This window comes from Pinus tabuliformis, chromosome 7 (assembly GCF_031772625.1).
Source record: "Pinus tabuliformis cultivar Carrire ecotype Pingquan chromosome 7, CPIR1, whole genome shotgun sequence".
NCBI classification, from domain to species: domain Eukaryota; kingdom Viridiplantae; phylum Streptophyta; class Pinopsida; order Pinales; family Pinaceae; genus Pinus; species Pinus tabuliformis.
Window position 1 is genome coordinate 1,756,257,267 of NC_142293.1, and position 21,609 is coordinate 1,756,278,875.

The following is a 21,609-nucleotide window of genomic DNA, read 5'->3' on the forward strand; positions in this document are numbered from 1 at the left end:
AATGATTAGACCTCTCTTTAGAGAATACAGTAATATCGTCTAGATAGACGACTACTGTTCTATTAATCAACCCTCTAAAAGCTGTATCCATCGCTCTTTGGAATGTTGCCCCTGCATTTATAAGTCCGAAAGGCATTTTCTGATATGCTAATGTTCCCCATTTCGTTCTGAATGTAGTTTTAAGCTGGTCATCAGGATGAACCAGGACTTGGTTATATCCTGAGAAACCATCTAGAAAGAACATCAATTCAGAGCCTGCGACTGATTGAAGTATTTGTTCCATAGTAGGTAATGGGAAATTGTCTTTCAAGCTCGCTTTGTTCAAATTTCTGAAATCAATACAAATTCAAATGTCGCCATTTTTCTTTCTGACTGGCACCATATTAGAGACCCAGTTTGAGTGTCGGACAGGAAAAATAATCTTGGCTTTGAAGAGTTTGTTAAGTTCCGTTTTTATCTGGCTCTCCAAGTTTGGGTGTATTTTTCTTAACTTCTGCTGAATCGGTTTTTGATCGGGAAGCATTGGAATGGTATGCTGGATAATAGATGTATCATAAGTCTTCAAATCATCATACTTCCAAGCAAAGACCTGTTTATTTTTTCTTAACAGTCTAATGAATGCCTCCTTCTCTTCCAAGGAAAGTCCTAGTCCTAAGTTAATGTTTTGAGGAGTTTGTTTGGTGCCAAGATTTATCAATTCAAACCTTAGGGTAGAGCTTTGGAGCTTTGCATTAGTTACAGGTTTAAACCTGTCTTTAATATCATAAAGATCTTCCAGCTTTACCACAGGTTTAGGAATTGCATTTTCCTGAGGTATTTCTCTCATTTGGGAGTCATGCTCATCTTCCTCAATGATTTGATTATCATAGGACTTTTCAGAAGTTAAGAATTGTAAAATATCCTCATCATGGTTGAATACTCTCCAATTAGTGACATTGTCAGGAACTGAAGGCCTAAAAAGCAATCCTACGGAAAATCTATCTAGGATGTAGTCTTCAGAAGGTAGGAGCTTGGAAGCTACATTAGCTAGGAGATCGGCTGCCGAGTTTTGAGACCTGGGGATGGAGGAAATGTTGAATGCAGAAAAGTGCGAGGTAAGTTCTTGTACTAGCGATTGATAATGTTTGAGGTGATTTGAAAGACAATGGATTGCATTCCTCACCTGTTTAACAATAATTTCAGAATCGCCGAATACTTTTAGATATTGCACTTTAAGACCGATTGCTTTATATAATCCCTGAACTAAGGCTTCATATTCGGCTGTATTGTTAGTGCATTCAAATTCTAGCCTACAAGACAGCATTGTCTTTTCTCCTTGTGGGCTAACCAAAATACATCCTGCTCCTGAGCCCTCGCTAGACTTGGACCCATCGAAATATAAAGACCAAAATAAAGAGGTATTAACAAATGTATTTACAGTTTTCTCAGCATCATTGAAACATCTAGACCTATCAGTTTGTGAAAAATTCTCAATCTGAGATGTAAAATGATTGACTGAAAAAGGAGATGGTTGGGCAACAAAGTTGCCAAAGAATGACTCTGATGAATAATTCCCCAAAATGTTGTTGTTGAACGCTACGGGTTGGTTTTCTTGCTCAAATTCAGTAACTGTATGGGTCATATGTTTCTCTCGATCGATCCTTATTTGATTTGGCTTACCCTTATAGGGAAGCCACATATGTGACCAATCAGTGGAAATATACCCATGCAATTTTTCAGACCAATCCCTACTCAAAATTAAACCGTAAAATTCAGGTATATCGGCTATTAGGATGTCAATCCTTTGTACTACTCTGGGATCAACAGACAACCTGATAGTTACGGAATTAATTTCTCCCACAACCTGCACTTTGGTCTTGTCCAACTGTGCAATATGGATAACAGACTTCTGGGGTTCAATGTTCAATTTAGAACAAACTGAAGCTGGCATTATGTTAGATGATGCCCCTGAGTCAATTAAACAGTTGTGCAGGTTTCTGTTATAGATCTCATAGGTTAGAAGGAAGGGTGGAGTATGAGAATTTGATCTATCTCCAATCAGAACTGAATCGGTAGCTTCAACCATACCTGGAGGAGGTTGGCCTGAATCATTAGCAGCTTTTGCACTGGGAAGTGGTGTAGAGGGAACAACATTCAATTCTTTAAGAAGTAATTTCTGCTGATGCTTTAATTTACTAAGTTCAAACATGGTAATGTTTGCTTTAGTTTTCTTCATGTCATCAACAATGTTATACTCCATTGAATCGGATACCACTAATGTTTTGGATGTTGAAGGAGTACTAGAAGTTGAAGGCTGGTTTGGGGAACAGCTGCAGGTGATTTCTTTGCAGTTGTTTTTTCTTTGGTTGTAGCGGCACCAGCACTCCTTTTCTTTGATGTTACCTGAACGGGCTCGGAAGTAATTTTGCTTCTAGTAGTGACCGAGAATGCTTCTTCTTCGTTGTCGGTATCGGAGTTGGGGAGTATAAAATCCCACATTCCATGACATTCTACTACTTCTTCTTCATCGCTAGTTTGTGAAATTGATTCCTCTTCCTCTTCCTCTTGTTCTGAATCAGCATTAGATATAACATTTGGTGGCTTTGATTCATTTTTCTTAAAAGTTCTAAAGGGCCTTTTGGTTGATGTCTCTGCTACTTGTTTCTTTATTTCAACCATTTCATTTGATAAAGTTTTTAGGACTTTTTGCAAACCTTCCATGTCATAGGGGTCTTTTGAGGTTTTCTTTCTTGAGTCATCTTTAAAAGAGACCTTTTTGGCTTTTCTATCTTCCAGGGCAGCTTTCTTTTCCAGAGCATTGATACGTTTCTCCACAGCAAGTGCTTCTCTCATGTTTTCAGCTAAGGTAGGTTTCCCGGCCCCGTCTACAAAAATGGCTATATTGGCAGGTAGGGCGGTGATATACCACTCGCTTTGAATTTGTTCACTTGGTTTGGAGGTTGTAGGGATTTTATTCAGGAGTTTATTGAAGCGAGCATTAAATTCCTTAATTGGTTCCCTATGCTCTATTCTCAAATTGGAGAGGTCGTTTATTAGGGTAGCCAAAGACCTATCATCTCCATATTTGGTAAGAAACTGCTCTTGGCAAGTGTTCCAACTGGTAATGGAACCAGAGGGTAGAGAAAAATACCAGGAACCTGCTGATCCCTGCAAGGTGTAAGGAAAAAGTCTAACAACAACATCTTGTTCTGTTACTCCTTTCAAGTTGATTGCCAACATGAAATTATTGATGTGTTCCTCAGCCTGGGTCCCATCATCTGGATTAAACTTGGGTTGCCATTTTTCAGGATAATCTGGTAATGGATGCAATGGTGCAGGCATATTGACTGCACCAGGTCTGGTCCATGGATCTGCCATTATAATAGCAGTAGTGGTTGATACTATCGCTGGAACTCCAGATGTCTGGGTAGGAAATAATGTTGAGGAGTGAGCAGGTTGGGATGTTGAAGCTTCTAATCCCTGGTGAACAACAATATGTAATGGAGGAGTGGATGGTTGACTTTGCAGATGGGAAGTTGAAATGGAGGATGTGGATGAAAGTTCCTCACTGTCAGATCCTTCAGTATTTTTCTTCGCCTTTTTCCTTTTGGGTAAAGGGAACTCAGTGGGTTCAATACCGAGCTTTTCACTTTGAAGTCTGGTGAGAGGATGGGATAAATTGAACTGCGAAGTCGCACTGCTTTGTGATACCTCATATTTCTGTGGTGAAATCGAGAAGCTCTGAAGTTTGTGGATAAGAGACTGGACTTCAGGTGATTCAAGACTTAATTGTTCTGGAGTATGATGGGTTTGAGCAGTGGTAGTTGATTCCTCTTCTTCTTGTTTGGATACTGGAGAACCAGCATGCGAATGAGAAGTTGGAGGGGTTTCGGAGGGAGAATTACTCTTAGAATGGCTTGCAGATTTAGGTTTGTTTGCCATTCACAGTCAGGCCCTCCTTCTAGCGCCAAAAATGTTGATGCCTCGAAAATCGCTGCAACAACATCGGGGATAACCACCCGGTCCGGACCTTAGTACAGCTCCTTTTCCGTTTGGAATAGTGGCTCCGACTGGGGATAATGGGACCAGTTTCCCAAAAGTGGATAAACAGGATGAATGGATGATTTATAAACTAGACTAACGATGAGCGAATAACTAAACTATTAACAAGAATACATAAATTATGATCTATCCCGGGAACCTATTGAGCTTTAAAGTGCAGCGTTTGATGATCTATGTATATAAACAAGCATATAGATGACTCTATTTAACGGACATAGACATTATTTCATTCATGATTACTATGCTTAAATAGTTAAGCAAAACGATTGAAGCGATATTACCACACTTATCATTTATATCATTGACATATACATGGTTAAAAGAAAGGCACATCTTAAAACATCCAATAGTGGATTAAATGTAGATCTGCTGTTACAGCGCATGCATATAATCAATAATAGCAAGAATAATCACATAACAATTCATATGAAAGGAATGAATTCAGACATAGATAGAAATACCATATGAGCTGCTCAACACTCCCAATATGAATCGCTACTTGTAGTTCTTCCTTCAACGCAAAAACATTCTCAACAAAGACAATAGTGCACAATTGCATAAAAAGCTTCCTTGTCGAATTAAGAACAACTGGTCCAGTTTCATAAAAGAATATTGACTGAAGCACAATAGTGCAAACTTCAGTCTTTTAAGTCTGGTAAAAAACTTTACGACCCTTTCCAAAACAATGAAAGGGTCTATAAATACTAAATTAATCTAAATATTTATTAAACTGAAATCCTACTAAATCAGTATCAATAAATCTTGATCCTATTTTCCTCAGCGATCTGGCAATCGGCGGCATGATTCATCAAGTAGGCTGCTTGCCTTTAAATCTGAGCTGACTTATCGCAAGCATTGGTTCTACTTCAGGAGGTTTGTTGAGGCGCGAACTGAGCTGGGCGGCATAGGTGGCATCCTGAATATCGAGAATTATATACCTGATCGCATCTGTTAGGCACTTAAGGGCGGCTCTCTGTGTATGCGGCTTAATCAGGAAGAGCCAATATGCCTCGAAGGTTAAACTGTTAATCCCGGTGATTAATCTCCCCTTTTCCTCTAAATCAGGATAACATGATTGCTCCAATGTGTTTGTTGTTGTCAAATTTCCTGGTGTACATTGGGAAATCATATTTGATAAGTAGAGAGTGTTGTTAACTAGTTCAACTAGATTGTTGGAAGTTGATTTACATCTCGAAGCCGCCCTCTCTGCTTTCATCATCTGAGACTGCCATTCTGTGAAGAGTATATCCTTATGTGTTTCTAAGATCCTGGGCAAATTTGCTTCTCTCCCTTGATCAGAATCTTGCCAGTCAAGAAATGCAGTTATGATCTCTTCGGCTTGATCCAATTCATTTCTGGCCTTCTCTACCTACTGATTTATGGATGCTGTTAGTTCACATAGTGGCTCTGCTTGGGCGATTTGTTGACACAGAAGCTTAATTTGAGATATTAATGCAGTGTTTATTTGTAATGCTTCTGCTCTAAATTCATCCACTTGTGGAGCACCCTTTATTTTTTCAAGCTGCGATGACAATTGAGCGATTTGCTCATCCTTTGTTTTCATCAGTTGCTCGTTTGCTGCCCTTAATTGTGCCAATGCCTCTGATAATTCCTTCTGTTTCTGGATCGCGCTTTGGTCGATCCTTTTCTTTTCTGCCTGCAATTGCTGAGTTAATTGACTGTTCACTTGCTGTTGTGTCAACAGTTGCTGCTCTGCCTGCTCTGCCTTCTGCTTTGTCTCAGCCAACTCTGCCTGTAATGCGAAAATTTCTTGATCCTTGGTTTTCAGTAGAAGACTTACCTCCGATGCCTTATCAATTGTTGCTTCCGAATAGGCTCCCGCATACTGTGATAGTTTTGTCAAGTCTTCGGAGGGGTCAAATTCCTCCTTCCAAACCACATTGCCCGTAACAGTTTGCTCTGGGAAAAGGGAAGGTTGATCAGTCCTTCTTCTTTTCCTTTGTCGCTTTACCACTGCTTTATGCCTCGGGCTGTAGAAAACATCCAGGGGAGGAATATCTTCTACCTGAAGAATGATTTGGTCGGAGGGGTCTTTTGGTATTACCTCAACATCCTTAGAAATGGGTGGGCCGCTGGTTCCACTTAGAACCTGAGGTGAAGTGATGTCCTGTGTATCGTTTGTCTTGGAAGTGTCTGTATCCTTTGAACATTCCAACCCATTGATGATAGAGTCAAATTGCTTCCATTCCTGGAGCAATTTAGGGTCAATACGAGTATCTATATTGACATCAATGGTGGTTTGTTTTTGTTTTTCGGCTTGGGACTCCTTCCGCACTTCTTCCTGCTCTTTCTTCTGTTGCTCCTCCTGCTCTTTCATTTGTTGTTCCTCTTTCTCTTTCCCCTGTCTTTCCTCCTGTTCCTTCTTATGATCCTTTGTTATGACCAGAGGTTCCTTTGACTGTTGCCGACCAGGCTCGCTTGATGATGTCGCTGGGGTTGTTGCTAGTAAATCCAGAGGCAGAGTTTGCAACCTTTGTTCTCTAAGTTTATTAAATTCAGTCAACCCTTCATCATTATATTTCGCTATGGCGAATGATTTAACCTGATTTATTGACTCAGCTGAAGAGAACAGGTCGTCAAAGATATCTTCCTTATGATCAAATCTTGTCAGTTTGGCCTGTTCTAATGCATTATAGGCAACTTTATTTGGATCGAAATGCCTATTTGGGAGAGTCGCCAGAGTCAAGGATTGAATTTTTGTGGCTTCCTTTTCTGCATGTTTGAGGTCATGCAGGGTATATACACCACACTTCAAAGGAAAAGAGGGCCAGCCTTGCTTCTTATTTTTCTTGAGCGTTTGTGTAACACTCTCTGCAATGATTTGGTAAGAAATTTCCCTCGCTAGCAGTTTATCCGGTATGTACAAAGGGAGGACATGCGGTCTGGCTTGACTACCGAAAACTCTTATGTAGGTAAATCTCTCCTCTCCAAACCATCTACCTATTCCAGTTAAATCAATTCCGGCTTGATAGGAAATCTTGGGAGCAGGTCTATCGAAAATGGAATAATAAATAGGCAACATAAAGCCATTACAGACTTGGTATAGATGATGTTTATAAGAAGATTTCCACAATTTCTGATGATATATATGAATAGGCGTGGGGTCTTGTGCAGTCCACCTCCAGCCGAGTACAGGGAATTCAGAGTTAAAACACAGGGTATCTAGAATATAGGCACTGTAGTAGAATGGGGGAATCACCCTTTCAGAAATACGGGTCTTGCTTCTAAACTCAAGCACAGCTTGTGCTAATTTGTCAGAAAGGATAGTGGCCCAATCCATAATTATACTGTTGCATGCTACTTCCATTAGAGGGACCATTTCTACGGTAAAATTAGCAGATTCATGCAATCCCCATAATCTACACATCATTATTCCAGCATAGCAATAAGGAGAAGCTAGAGAATCAACCGAGTACTTACCGGAAGATTCGTGTTTGTGCTTGGCCGGATTTTGTCTCCAATCCCGGATGGGTTCGGATTCAACTTCATTTTCATTTGCGAATTTCTCCAGGAACGCCTTATTATATATCTTCTCTGGCTCGGGCAAATGGTACATTTGCCTTAGATCATCCGCCCTGAATGACCCGAAAATTCTTCCGTCTCTAGTGCTGAAAGTTCTATCCAAGATTGGGATTTCTTCAATCGCCCACCGCACTACGTCTGTGTATGGGAGAATTTGCTCCCTGGCCGCTATCCTGTGAAGGAAAGAGTCGGCTAAATCCTTGAGAGTACTCTCAGACTTCCGAGTTGAATCCACAGTAGCTTCTACTATTGTCCTTGCTGGTTCTTCGACTTCAATCAGGTTGTAGGTGCCTTGCCAAGTAACTCTGACGAGACCCGTACACGTAGTATCAGATATCAAGCCTTTCTTTTTGTCCACGACAGCTTGTCCTGCGGCTGGTGTAGCGGAAGCGCCTGTGGTCTTCTTGGATTTATTCCCCATCTTGCTTGAGCTTTCTCCTATGGATGAATTCTGCACAGCGGCGAAAATAAACGTAACACAGAGATATGCTAATGAAAATCCAATATGGGAAAGATATACTGATCAAAGCGTGCTGAGAGATTAACTCTTAAAAATGGTTGCGGATACAATCGATGGGAAGATGCTACAATTACATTAAATGGTCGTTTAAGACCTGCCACCCCTTAAATGCTCATTATACCATTATTCGGCCGAATGGCCCGTTTAAGCGTGCTGTGGATGTTTTGGCGGTTGAGCACAGGTGAATGATTGCTTAAAAGATCAAGCTTTAAATATGAATGAATCATAATATCCCTCCATTTAACGGCTTTTTTGAAATCCGCGCTATATCGTAATCGGGCGTCGGGAACACTTAAATCCTTATGTTGACAATTTTGAAATCCCGATCGCCGATAGCGAAATCGCATCGCATCGGGGTGAATGGGCATAACAATGTGCATAAATAGTGTATCGCCGATTGCCGATTGCGATATCGCATCGCATCGGGGGTATGACCTGGGCGCCTTATTATTGTGCATAGGATACTGCCGATTGCCGATTGCGATATTCCATCGCATCGGGGTGAAAGGGTTGGGGTGTTTTAAGACTGCGTAAAGATTACCGCCGATAGCCGATCGCCGATTGCGCATCGCATCGGGGCTAATGGCATGGGGCGCTTTAAAATGTGCATAGAGTATTGCCGATAGCCGATAGCGATATCGCATCGGCGGAGACCAATGTGCCACTTATTTGTGTTTTCTATGCCATTGCGATATGCGATCTTGCGATCGCTTTATCGCAATGATAAAAGATTGTTTTATTTGACCAAAAATGGGTTTTTAAAAGGTTTTATATAATGTCTTCATTTGGTTTGCGGACCTTTTTCAAATAATGAAATATTGATACCAACTAACTTCTAAAGGGACCCATTTCATATGATGATTTTGTAAATAAACATGATATGAAATGGGGGGTTGTTGTAGGGCACAACAGACTGCTACTATGTGTTAGTGATGGATGAGTGTGATGTTCAGATTATCATTGTGTGCTTTGCAGGGTTTGAGTTTGATGAGCATATTGATTGTGTGGGTTGATGTATTGGTTGCATTTGTATTACAGAGATTGATTGTGTTGGAGAAAATTGTATTGCATGTGTTTGATTCAGTTATTAATGCGTTCATTGTATGCATGGGCCTGTTGAAGCCCCGAAAATCGGGTCGACAACAAGGGGGATACCCACCCGGTCCAGACCTTGGTTGGCAGCTCCTTATCCGTTTGGTATAGCGGGTCCGACTGGGGATAATGGGACCAGTTTCCCAATCTAAGGGTGTGTGTGTGTGCAGAGTTGGATGTTGCTGATCTAAGAATGCTTAAAGCTAATCTAATTCAAACTTTTAAACTAACTCTATGCTATTGTAATCTAATGAAAAACAGCACATCTAATCTATGCTAACCCGAGGTGTATTTCTTCTATTATGAGATCTAAAAAGATTTCATACAACAACTGGTAATAAAGATCATTCAGCTATCATAAGAATGGAAATCAATTAAGATAAACCACTTTGCATAAAAAGTTAGGCAAAACAGTTGTGAATAGCATATCGCATAATAAGTTATTCATATATCAGACATAAATAAATGGCTCCACCGTACAAAAGTGCCAAATGGTAACTCACACATTCATGCAATAACATATAAACAACTAAAAACTTTATATCACTTTAAGAATATAAGCAGAAATGGTCAAGAGATAAAAGTACCATTTATGACTGGTCCTACTCATAAGCTTCAAGCAACGATGATTTACCTCTCCTTGCTCTAACATCTACTAAGAGTACAGAAGTGCAACATCAGTAGCAGATATCAAATGCAAACATTAATAAACCTTGATCCATCCATTCATCAAAACCCCCTCCGAGGGTGCAAAAGTGCATGTTCTGAGGACAAGTTTTTTGACAAATTTCTGGACCCTTCTCCAAATGCATGAGAAGGGTTTAAATACTGCTAACTAATTAACTTAATTTACATAAATTTAGGATACAGTTTAAATGACCGCCCTTCTTCTAAAGCAAAACTATTTCTAAAAACTGAATCTAATTCCTAATTATTTCTGCATTTGTTCCTTAATGTTGCGAGCATTCAACATTCGCCTGGGAAGAGTCGGCTGGTCGTCTTTTGCTTTTTTTTGAGCTACGAAAATAGAAATGGCAAGCGCTGGCACCACTTTCTAGTAAACTAGAATATATTTTTGAGAATCTTCCTTTGGCTGGGTGGATTTACTGCGTGTATACTTGGTAATAACCCAAATTTCTCTCAAACTGCTTCTGCTTTTTCTATTTCCGGCCTTGCGAATGACTAAGCAAGTTAGGGACTTTTCTTACTGAACAATTTTCTTAGCGATGCATCGAAAACTGCCTCCGTTCTTTGTTCCGGGCTTTTCTGGTGCGTTTTCCTTCTTTAGCGCCTTTTTCCTCTACCGGGCATAAGCTTCAGGATCTTTCATAAACATGTTGCTTTTATGAGCTTTTGACTCTGAGTGTTGAATGGCCTATTGATATCAGCATCTGTTCAATGATACTCTGGAATCTGTGGTTCTGTTGCATGCGGCATCTGTTTATGAAGGCATTTCTTCTCCGTTCTCCAAGCATTGACACTTTCTCCTCTTTCCTTAGATGTTTCCTGCACATTGCTTCATGTTGTTACCTGTTTTTTATTTCTGCAGTTTACACAAAGGAAAAGAGTAATGATAATAAATATTGACACGAAAGCTCTAAGCTCTAGAAATGTATGAAATTATGACACCCATAGCGAACTGACTCTTCGAAAAACACAAAACTGTCCTTCTTGAATACTTTGGCGTACATTCATTAATTTCTTTTAAGGCACGCGCCCAATTTTTGGTTTACGGATAGCTTTCCTTGAATACTGCGCCGAGGAAAATTTGCGATGGGTGATTTCTGCGACTCGCATCATAGCATCGCGGATCGCGTTATCACGATGTGTCATCGCAGAGCTTCATGATCAGCTTAGCGCAGATCGCATTTATCGCAAATCGTAGATCGCAGATCGCATTTATCGCAAATCGCAGCATCGCGTTTAGTCATTCAATCATTGTGTGCTACTTATGCGACGTTGCGATATGCGACGTCGCACATCGGCCGTCAGAGATTTCTTAAGATTTTCATTTAAGAGCGCTTCATAATGTATGTGATGCGATGAATTTCGCGTCGCTTCTTTGCAGTTTATTATGCTCATAAGGAAATGCTTTATTCTCTTCTCGCGATGCAATATAGTTTTAAGGAGGTAAATACAATTTTTTTTTTTATAAAAATGTTTTTTGGATTTTTTATTAAGGGTCCCCATTTGCTTAGTGTTATTGCTAATACTAAACAAAGAGGGGGGTTGTTGATGGCCACAACAGGGCCATAGTTTGAAAATATATGAAATGAGGTCCATGAGATGAGCTTGAAGGTTGGGGCCTTCAGTGGAAAAGTGGTGGCTTGCATATTTAGGTAGTGGCCTGAGAACTTGGGACTGGTGGCTGGATAGTCTAGTGGTGGTTGGGCGAAACTTATTAGGAGTGGTGGCTTCCAATAGAAGGTGGCTTGCAAAGTCGAGGGAGTGGTGGCTTCCTATAGTTGGTGGCCTGCAAAGTTCATATAGGGAGTAGCCTGGGGCGAGTAGCGGCTCATGTGATTGACAAGTTGTGGCTTGCACACTAGTGGTGGCCAGTGACTATGTAAAAGAACAATTTCATAATAATAGAAGAAGAGCGAAGTAGAACATTCGACGATGGTTTTCTCCCTTTGGGTTTTAACCTTACATCTAGTGTCTCTTATGTGTGATGTTATTGATGGTTGCTCATTTGCTTGATGTTCTCATGGTTATGTGCTTAGATCTGTTGCTTAAGGTTCATGGTTATGCATAGATCTTCTTATGTGTTATGTTGCTAATGAATGAATGAATAAGGGTTTGTGATAAGAAAAGAGAAAATTGGTAAAATCGGTCATAAGACACAATACTGAATCACCCCCCCTCTTTGTATTGCTCAAGGATTCCAACAATAACTCCCTTGAAACAAAATCTAGAATTTATTCATTCATCCACCTCAAACACTAAATTGTCATACCTTTATTCTATGGATCTATGCTATAGGATCCTTAGGGGGCACTTAGCATTAAATCCTTAGATTACTTGATCCCTAAGCCCTACCAAGGAAGCCTCACTTAAGTTGGATTGTGTCCTTCACTAAAAAGGAAGGAGTAGCTACTGAGGTGACAATAGTTACACTCTCACATGTTGCATATTGTCTAAGTCACATAGTGAGGCTTTTCCCTAGGTGTTATATTTTGCTGTAACACTTCTCACAATTTGCACTGACACCGCTCTCATTATTGGATTGATGCACATTGAAGGCCAACTTCTTGCCTCCTTGAGCTTGATCAATTCATTGATGTCCCTTGTCATGAGTGCACATATTAAGACTTTTGCAGAGCAACACATAGTAGGTGATGTGGAATGAAGGTCATCTTTGCATGTAAACTAATAGCCATTTCTTTTGGACACTTAATATTGAGGAAATCTATTATTTGCATGGGTAACTATAATTTTATTAAAAATATATATAGATATATGTTCCATTTATTTTATCAAATTTTAATTAATTTTTTATAACAAATTTAAAAATTCACCAATAATTAAATAATATAAAAAAGTTTGTTTATAATTTTATTTTATTATTATTAATATATTTTATATATCATTTTTATAGAAAGTTAAATATTTAATTATTTATATTGTTATTTAAATTTAATATTAATAGTATTATTATTATATATATGTATATGGAGTTTGGAATATGTTCTAAAACTGCGTTTACTTATGTAAAAGTTTAATTTTTTTTAACATAAGAAATAATCAATAACCAAAATGAAATCCCACTCTTATAAACCAACAATTCTCTATTTCCATAATAATGATCCCACTACTAATTTAACAGCTATATTATAATACATTTTTCATATTTTTTTTATAAGTAAAAGTAAAAAGAAATAAAAATGAACATTAAATTTATTCCAATTAGCGGAATCAATGTTCAAATTCTTAAAAAGTATGTAAGAGGTTGGAAACTCTTATTTCCACCTCTATAGCCTCATTAATGCGCCGGAGATAGCCAATGATGACTAGATAATAAAAAAAAAAAAACGTGTTACCTCCAGCGCGTGTTATAAACTCTTATATCCGGCGCATGTAGCCGAGCATTAATAAGACTATAGCGGTGGAAATAGGAATTTCCGTAAGATGTCAGCCCCGTCTTAAAAAACATTAAAATAAAAAATAGAAAAAGAAATCATCATCGTACTGTACGTTGCATAAATTATGATTTAACCGTTGCTGGGAAGCCACTCGTGATTCGTGAAGCACGACAATCATGGTTCTGGCTGCCATGGTCAACCCGCAGAGCGTGTACTTTCTTATTTTAGAATTCCAATCCTATATTTGTGCCCACTGCACTTCGCGATGGAAGATTCTTGATGAACTCGGAATGAGTGATTGTGCAAGTTGTTTTATCCTTTCTGTCGTGTTGGCCCAGGCATTACCATCATGGCCTCTCTTTCCGTGAAAATGGAGAACCTATCTGTCCCAGACTTACCCTCGAATTGGTATTTCAGTAGCAGCAATGGCAGGAGGAGCAATACCGTTTTCCCTAATGTTGTTGATGCGGGTTGCAGGAATGGTGGTGTTAATGTTGGTTCTGGTATGGATAATGCACTTTCGAGGAGGAATGGCACTTGGCTCTCACGACCTGGACCTCATTCGCAATGTAATGTAATTTATTACCCTCCCTTTTGTATTGTTCTGCCTCGCCATTGCTGGGTTATAATCTTGTTTTGGGATGTTTTAAAACATTTCTTGGACGTTCTTTACTTCTGAGTCTTTTGGAACTTTCTCAGATGTCCTTCTGTCTTACTGGAAACTTATGTCAAACTGTGCATATTAGACATGCTGTACCTTATGCCCAACTGTTGTGCAGATCAGACCTGGATTTACTTGGTTTCTGTTAATTTCCATATTCAGTGCATTCAGTGCTCACACCCAGCGGGGCTGTAGAATGCAGCTAGCTTCTCTTGGAGAAACAAATATTCAATGCACCTTTTCATAAATTCAGGTCTGTGTTAGTGCGCATATTCATTGCATTCGATACTTTGCACACACGTACTTGTCTGTAGGATCTACCTGACTTCTGGACGTGCAACAAAACCCAGCTCTCTGTTATTGTCCATATTTATTGCATTCGATAAGTGAATACATCTACCAGGGCTGTAGAATGCACCTGGTTCTCTTTATACAACAAATACTCAATGCACCTGGTCTGAAACTAGGTCCATGCTTGTATCCATATTCATTGGATTCCATGATTCCACCCTCTAGTCAGGGCAGTCTAACTAATAGCAGAAAGGACTTTCTTCTCCGGAATGCATTTTTCAGCAAGATCACAATTTCTTGTTGTTTAAAATGTAATTCTGAATGTATTAATGGATTCAACATCAAAAAACTTCGAGGTACTTGAAATTTGCAGATTAAACAACTTAAATTTATGATTCTTAAATTTTTTTACCAGATTTTGAGTAAAATTGATCCGAAAAAAATGCCTGGAAAAGGGCCATTTTACCAGATTTTGAGAAAAATTGATCCGAAAAAAACCTGGAAAAAAGACCATTTCATCTATTAGTTAGACTATGTGTCTACCAGACCTAGAATGCTGCACCTGTCTTCTCTTGGTACAACATATGTTCAAAGCTGTTGGTCAAAATGACTGCTACGAAGGAAATCGTGATCAGAGTGATTCTGTGAATTGTAATGGTTGAAAATTCGTAAGTGGCTAGTGTAAACTTTCCAAGAGTTGATGAGAAGATGGTTCTAGAAACAGTTGTGAAACTTGTGAATAAAACATTTCATATGGTTGACAAGAGAGGCGACCTGGGTTTGTAAAAACAGGGTGCTGCTACAGCACCCACAAGGGTTAGATTCCTCTTCCATCATGGAGTGACTTTGCCCAAAAGTGGGCCAGTTTGCCATCTGCAAGGGAGGCTTTAGTGGAAGCCATGATGGTTGTTAAATTGGTGGGGTGAAGGAAAGCATGAAGCATTTGTGGTCTTCCAGCCACAATGTCAATCCTTCCAACCTTTTTCTTTGGCCAATGCAGGTTTTAACCAACATGGGCATTTGGAAATATTTGCAGGCTAACCCATAAGGCCGACCCCAGTGAAAAGTTATTTGTATGATGTTGAAGAAATGCACCGGAGGTTACATTACTCAGAGTTTCTTAAGAAGGTTTTAATGCAGGCAAAATTTGTTTGATAGACACACCAAAGCACTCTTCACTTCAGCTAGGCTTCTAGCATCCATAGTTTATTCCGGAGCTTCACTTTTTAGGGAAGGGGAGGGCAAAGCTCTTGCATTGTGGCTCTATAAGTCCTTCAAAATCCCCATTGAACGGGACTGGCTTCCTCTCATTCAATGCCCCCAAAACAGAGAAGACCCACTTAAGGCAGACGATAACGTGGAGGCCCCAGGACTCACAATACTCGTGCAACAGACAACGAAGAAGTACTAAACAATTTAGTATCCCGGCACATCGCAAATAGAGGTACATTATTTCTCTCCATTAGAATTATCTGAATACTCCACTGGAATGCCCGGCAGGAAAAGGAAGAATAACAGAGTGACTCCAGCATCGTAAAAGCTGCTAACTGTTCATTGGCAAGACATATATAGTCTAATTTGGGACATATTAGGGTGTTTATGTTGAGATTGCCGCAGTATACATGCCGGTCATGTAGATTCCAAGAGAGGACCTGGCCAGGAGAATCAATAATGACAGGAATCATTTGCAATCCAACAGTGAAGCATTAGTACACCTTGACACAAATGCTAAATTTTGACATCCTACAGTCTCCCAATTTAGTTATGGTCCTGGCTTCTTCAACCTTAAATTCAGTAACCCCATTTCTAGTTAGCACCAGTTTCCCATAATCAGTTGACTAGCTACCTAAACATATGACAATCTGTTGATATTTCTCGTCTTTAGGTTATAAGTCTATATTACTAGTGTAGAAAGGTCATGAGAATGGTTCAAAGTATTATAGCCAATAAGAAAGTGGTTTTATTCACTAAATAAAATATCGGTACAAAATAATATACTTAATTAATATATTTATACTTCATAATCATTACAAAGTTCGTGTTTATTACTATTTATACGTAATAATCATTACAAAAAGGTCGTGTATAGTTGTGTCTTTCAGGTGTTATATGATTGCCTTCTTGACTGTCAACATATGATAGTCTTCTTCACGGTCAATCGTTCAAATCTTGTATCCTTCATATTTATTAATTTCTTTTGGACAACATGGGCCTCTTCCTTATCTGAGAAATGCCTATGGTATATTTTAACTACCACAACATATGTCACAAGTGGGATCATGGCAAGTTCCAGCCTTGTGACCTATTGCTAATTTCCTTCTGTTTAGTTGCCAAATCAATTTTTGAACAATAAATTTGTCCAGTTCAGTTAGGAAAGGATAAATAGATTTTATATTTGGAAAGACATAAACAAACCTTGCTTAATAAAATTAAATGATTAAAATGAAAAGAAATACAATTCCAAAATTCAAACTGCAGGTTATTGACAAAGAAATATATACAAGTCAATTAAAATTAAAAATCAAAATGTCATCCTTCACAAAATTTTATCAGTTGACAAAATCAAGTGATGTATTGAACAGATGTATCAGTTCTCAATGTAAAGTTAATAATAAATCTTTAAGATTGAGAAAAAAAAATTACTAGGAGACCTTACCATCATCCCAATCACAAAAATCATTATGTTGATTACTCACCTTATCAATATAGACGTTACTTTGAATAAAGATGTTGGACATTTGAAAGAATCAAAACTTCAAGATGCTTTCTTTTCAAAAACATACTTGGAGTTTGTTATCAATCAAAGTTGCACTTAAGTTATAAGGTCCTAATAATGGGTGCAATCTTAAAGGTAATTCAAGAGGGCTATCATTCCCACCACAATAACACCTCTTCTCACTTTAAGACGCCTCTCCTCCAACACAATGAGGGTATCTCTAAGTAAGTTATATGATTAACTTCAGAAACAAAATGGATGGTGGACTGAGACTAGTGCCTATCCAACTTGGGCAAATGGACTCTGAAGAGTACTGTTACTCACCAAAAAGTGGGTAACTCCTAGGAGAATTTTTTTCTTCTTCTTTGGACAGCCAGCCAGCCATCAACCCTATGATAATCAGCACATAACATGATGCTATAGTTCTCCACCTATTGCTTTGGTCTATTCTCGTTCCCATCTGGCATTTCTTTTTGAAGGAAGGTGGGTCAACTATCAGTGGGTACTTTAACCATTCTTGCAATCATGTGCTTTCATATCATGTTATGGACATATTGATATGGATCACAGGGCAAACTGAATGATTGATCAATCTCAATTGTATTCTTGTTCCCACTTTTCACTTGGAAGCTAAGTCTTTGAATCTAGTCTAGTGGGACCTCCTCTAAGGCCTTAGGGTTTATGATGGGCACTATTAGGAAAGCATTGATTGATATAGCATGTCCAAGGTAATCCATACTTACCACTTTCCATCTCTCCCTATTATCCATGTGCATTCTTTGGGTTGGTAGTCATGGGTCATTGGAATTGGCAACCTTCATCCACATCCTTGAGTCAGGGCGTGGAAACTTGGCCTCAAAGGTTGATGTAGCTAAAAGAAAAATAAAAGCATATAAAGACACAATGAAATAAAATGTAAATTGAAAATATGGCCATGAATATATTTAGTGGGTGGGCAAAAGCTTAGTATGAGCTCTACCCCCTCATCAACCATCACCTAATTTCTCAAGCATTTAATGCTTCATTTCAAAGAAAGGAACTCTTGAAAGTCTCAACCTTGATGAGTGAGAAATATCTTCATCTTCAAGGGGTATTTGAAATATATAAAAGCAAGCTTGGGTTCCTAAGTTATGCACCCAAATAAAGATAAATCAATAAAGTAAAAGGCACACCAAAGGGGTGGAAAAAGGAAGCTAGGGAAAAGGGTAACTCATGCCTCCACAATTTCTCCCTCCTTACATATATACATTCCAAATGTTGGGCCCCCATTATCCAATCTCATGACTATGGCAACTACCTTGAATTCTTCCCCACTCAATTATCACTATTATCACACAAACATATCGATTGATGGACTAACCTAGGACATGTCACCCCCCTTAGGGGCTGGAGACACCCAATAGGGTTGTTGACCTATTCATCCCTAACAAAAGTGAGATAACTTATTTATAGGCCGTGATCTAGTTAGATATTTGAAGTTGAGTTCGATGTGAAGTATTATTGTGCTTGTAGAATCAAATATGGTCCACTATGATGCTTTAATCGTTTTTGACCCTAATAATTGTTGATATCACTTGATCTTGAGAGGTTTATGTTAGGTGGTATTATCACAATAGCAGAGATCCCTTGAGGGATGTGCTAAACTCTCTTCAACACCACTCTAGAGGTCATTGTACCCAATTCTGAGAGTAGTTTTGACATTCATGATGCAACATTGCCCCTCCAAAGATGAGTGTTGGGCTATGAGATGATTCCACATGGCACTTGGCCCCCCACATGTACCTCCAGATGCTGAAACATTGAGCCAATGAGGTTAGGCATTGGACTACTTCATGATGTGCCCAGATGGACCCAGGATGCCCCCAGGCTAGCATTGACATTGTTTGATGGACATTTCCTGTTTCAGAGCCCAAATGATGGTTGGTTATCATTGAGATGACTTGGGAGGGCTCGCACATCACCCTTGGACCCGAACGCTTGCTTATTATGATGCCACATCACTCCTCCTAACCCTAGATAGGTGATGTAGGACACATTTTAGATGATGTCATTGTTGAGGAGGTATTTTATGGAGACATGCCCATGCGTTTTAAGCTTTTCTTGGAGTGAGGAGTACTCATGATCCATTTTCACTTGCTTGAGGCACCTTTAACATTTATTAAGGATGACGTGAGAGTGGAGATCATTATTTCCCACGTGTGGGCTATTTTTGGCATTTATGTTATGTTTTTGAGCTATACTAAGGTCGTTTGTGACTTTAGACTTGTTGAATGATTAAGCAAACTTGTTTTAGGTATTTGCTTGTAAAGTTATGGAAATAAGGCATGTTAAACCTCATATAAATAGAAGAGGCATTATTTCATTTTATCATGATTATTTACTCATCACACTCTCCTCTCTTTGAGACTGCACATTAATCCTTGTCTCTTCTGCTTGGCCAAAATGTGATTTTTGTGGTGCAAATTGCTCTTGGAGATGGAATTTTGCTTGAATATGGTTTTTTGGGGTTGATTGGAGTGATTCTTGTGAGAATTTTATAAGTTTATTGCATATTTGCTATATTTTGCATGTTATATTTGTGAAGTATGGTTTTCACATGTGCCATGGTTGAAAATGCTAAATTTATCCATAAATTTTTCTCTTTTATGATATGTAAAGTTGTTTTCCTTGAATTCTTTAAGATAAGTCTGAGTGTGTATTTCTTAAATTTAAAATCTCCCCTCACAAGGAAACCATTGGGGTTTATAAGTGGATGCCCTAATCATCCCGCCCACTTCAACAAAGTCGTTCTAATTGCATTTGCCCTAGAAGGTTCCATTTATCCATTTGGAACATGACACTAGTCTAGGTGGTGTTGATTAAACCCTATTCTTTAATAAATTCTTCTTTTTCTCCTTTAAATTCTAGATATTTAGGGTTAGGGTTAGGGTTAGGGTTTATATTAAGTATTGCTAATTTTTTATTTTTTTTGATGTGTCATTACTCTTTAAGTAGGAATCACATTAAATAACCATCCAAAAGAAAAATATAACATTTATTGCATGTTAAACTATATTTCTAGGAGTGACATCATCATTTCTTTGTTGTTTTATACATGTTTCAGCCATAAAACTCTATTAAAAAATATTAGATCCTTCATATCTAATTGAAAGTCTTATTCCTTCATTGATTTGTCATAAGCCATTTTCCTTTGGTTGTTATATGATATCACATACCCTATCATTGAAAATACGCAAAACCCTAACTTATAACAACCCTTTTAATTCACTTTAGTGGTTTGAGATAGAGTGCTTGAATTTGGTGAATATTGTCCAAGCCATTCAAGCTTTACCGTTATCCCATCCCATTATCAGACCTCATTCACCACTTTGAGCCATTCCATTTGAATATCCTATAGGCGATCCTCTTAAGGAAGCCTCCCTTGTGGTGCAATCATCACTAAATAGTCGAATAACGGCTGCTAAGGTGACAATCATAGCTGATTTCTTGTTGCTTTGAGGTTTGGATTTGCCTAGTGAGGCTTTGCACTAGGCATGCTAGATTTTGTTGCAATAGGTAATAAGAGGGTTCATAAGGTGAATGGAGATGATGAGATTGTTTTTATAACATGCAAAAACTCACCTATAAATGCTATTATGGATTGCTAGAAAATGATAATATGTAGGCCTATTTACTGCAAAATCTAGCACCTTAGTGCAAAGCGTCCCTAAGAACTCTAGGTTAAGGGCAACAATGGGATCAACCACCACTGTCACCTTAGTAATTGTTTCCATATTGTTAGTGTTAGTTTGTGTAGCTCAGACAGGTGTTCTAGTCTCAGGTGGTGTCTATGAGGCTAGAGACACAAATGAAATAATTATTTCCATTATCCAGAAAAAGTTTCTATGAAAAATTGTCTTAATTAGAATTAATTAGCCAGTTTAATTATTTTCCCAAGTCTAACTTAGAAAAAGTGGTTAATTAATCAAGATTAATTGAAACAAATCGATTTTCCTCTAGTGACTTCTAGAAAAGTCATTTTTAGAAGTCAAGATGATCTTAGCCATTGATTGGAATTAGATTGTGGTCGTTGATTGCTCAACGAGAGATTATAAGAGGAGATCAATGGGCATTTGGAGAACACATTCGAACAAGCAGATTTGCAGTGAGAGCAAAGGCGTAGTGATAGCGTGAGGACACCAACAATTGAGATCAACAATGGTTGAAGATCGAGTTGCCAGAGAGAGATTTCTTCACAATGATTTCCAAATTCTTAGTGACAAAGGGAGATCGATTTTATCTGTAGAGGCCGAGTTTCCTTGGCAATGCAAATTGAATCAATGAAACCGAGTTGCTGGAACAAGAGAAAATTTTCCAGAGAGATTGATTTGCATAGGAGAAGCTGAGCTTTCCAATGAAAGTCCAGTTTCCAAAGGAGGCCAAGTTTATTTCCCAATCAGTGCGAGTTGCCATTGGAGGCTGAGTTAGCCAGGGCCGCATGTGTGGATCAATTCAGGGTTCCAAAGGAGGGCTGAATTGGTTTTGAGAGGCTGAGTTGCTTCCAGGAGGTTAGATCGACTGGCAAAAGTGAAAGAAATAATTTTTCGGAGGTTTGCTAATTTACGACAAATAGTTGTAATAATTTTCAATTATAGAATTGCTGAAGAATAATAAAATACTCATG

The 21,609-nt window shown here is 38.6% G+C and overlaps 1 protein-coding gene across 2 annotated transcripts in view; it reads left to right on the top strand.

Moving 5' to 3' along the window:
- The first annotated feature begins 13,454 nt into the window (after positions 1 to 13,454).
- Positions 13,455 to 21,609, top strand: part of LOC149255383 (transmembrane ascorbate ferrireductase 2-like) — a 31,440-nt gene continuing 23,285 nt past the window's right edge. Inside the window, exon 1 of one of the 2 annotated variants that reach the window (XM_089457218.1) lies at positions 13,455 to 13,852. In XM_089457218.1, coding sequence (XP_089313344.1) covers positions 13,628 to 13,852 — 225 coding nt within the window. In that variant the 5' untranslated portion in view covers positions 13,455 to 13,627. The remainder of the gene's footprint in view (positions 13,853 to 21,609) is intronic. The other variant, XM_089457219.1, reaches the window with a different exon arrangement.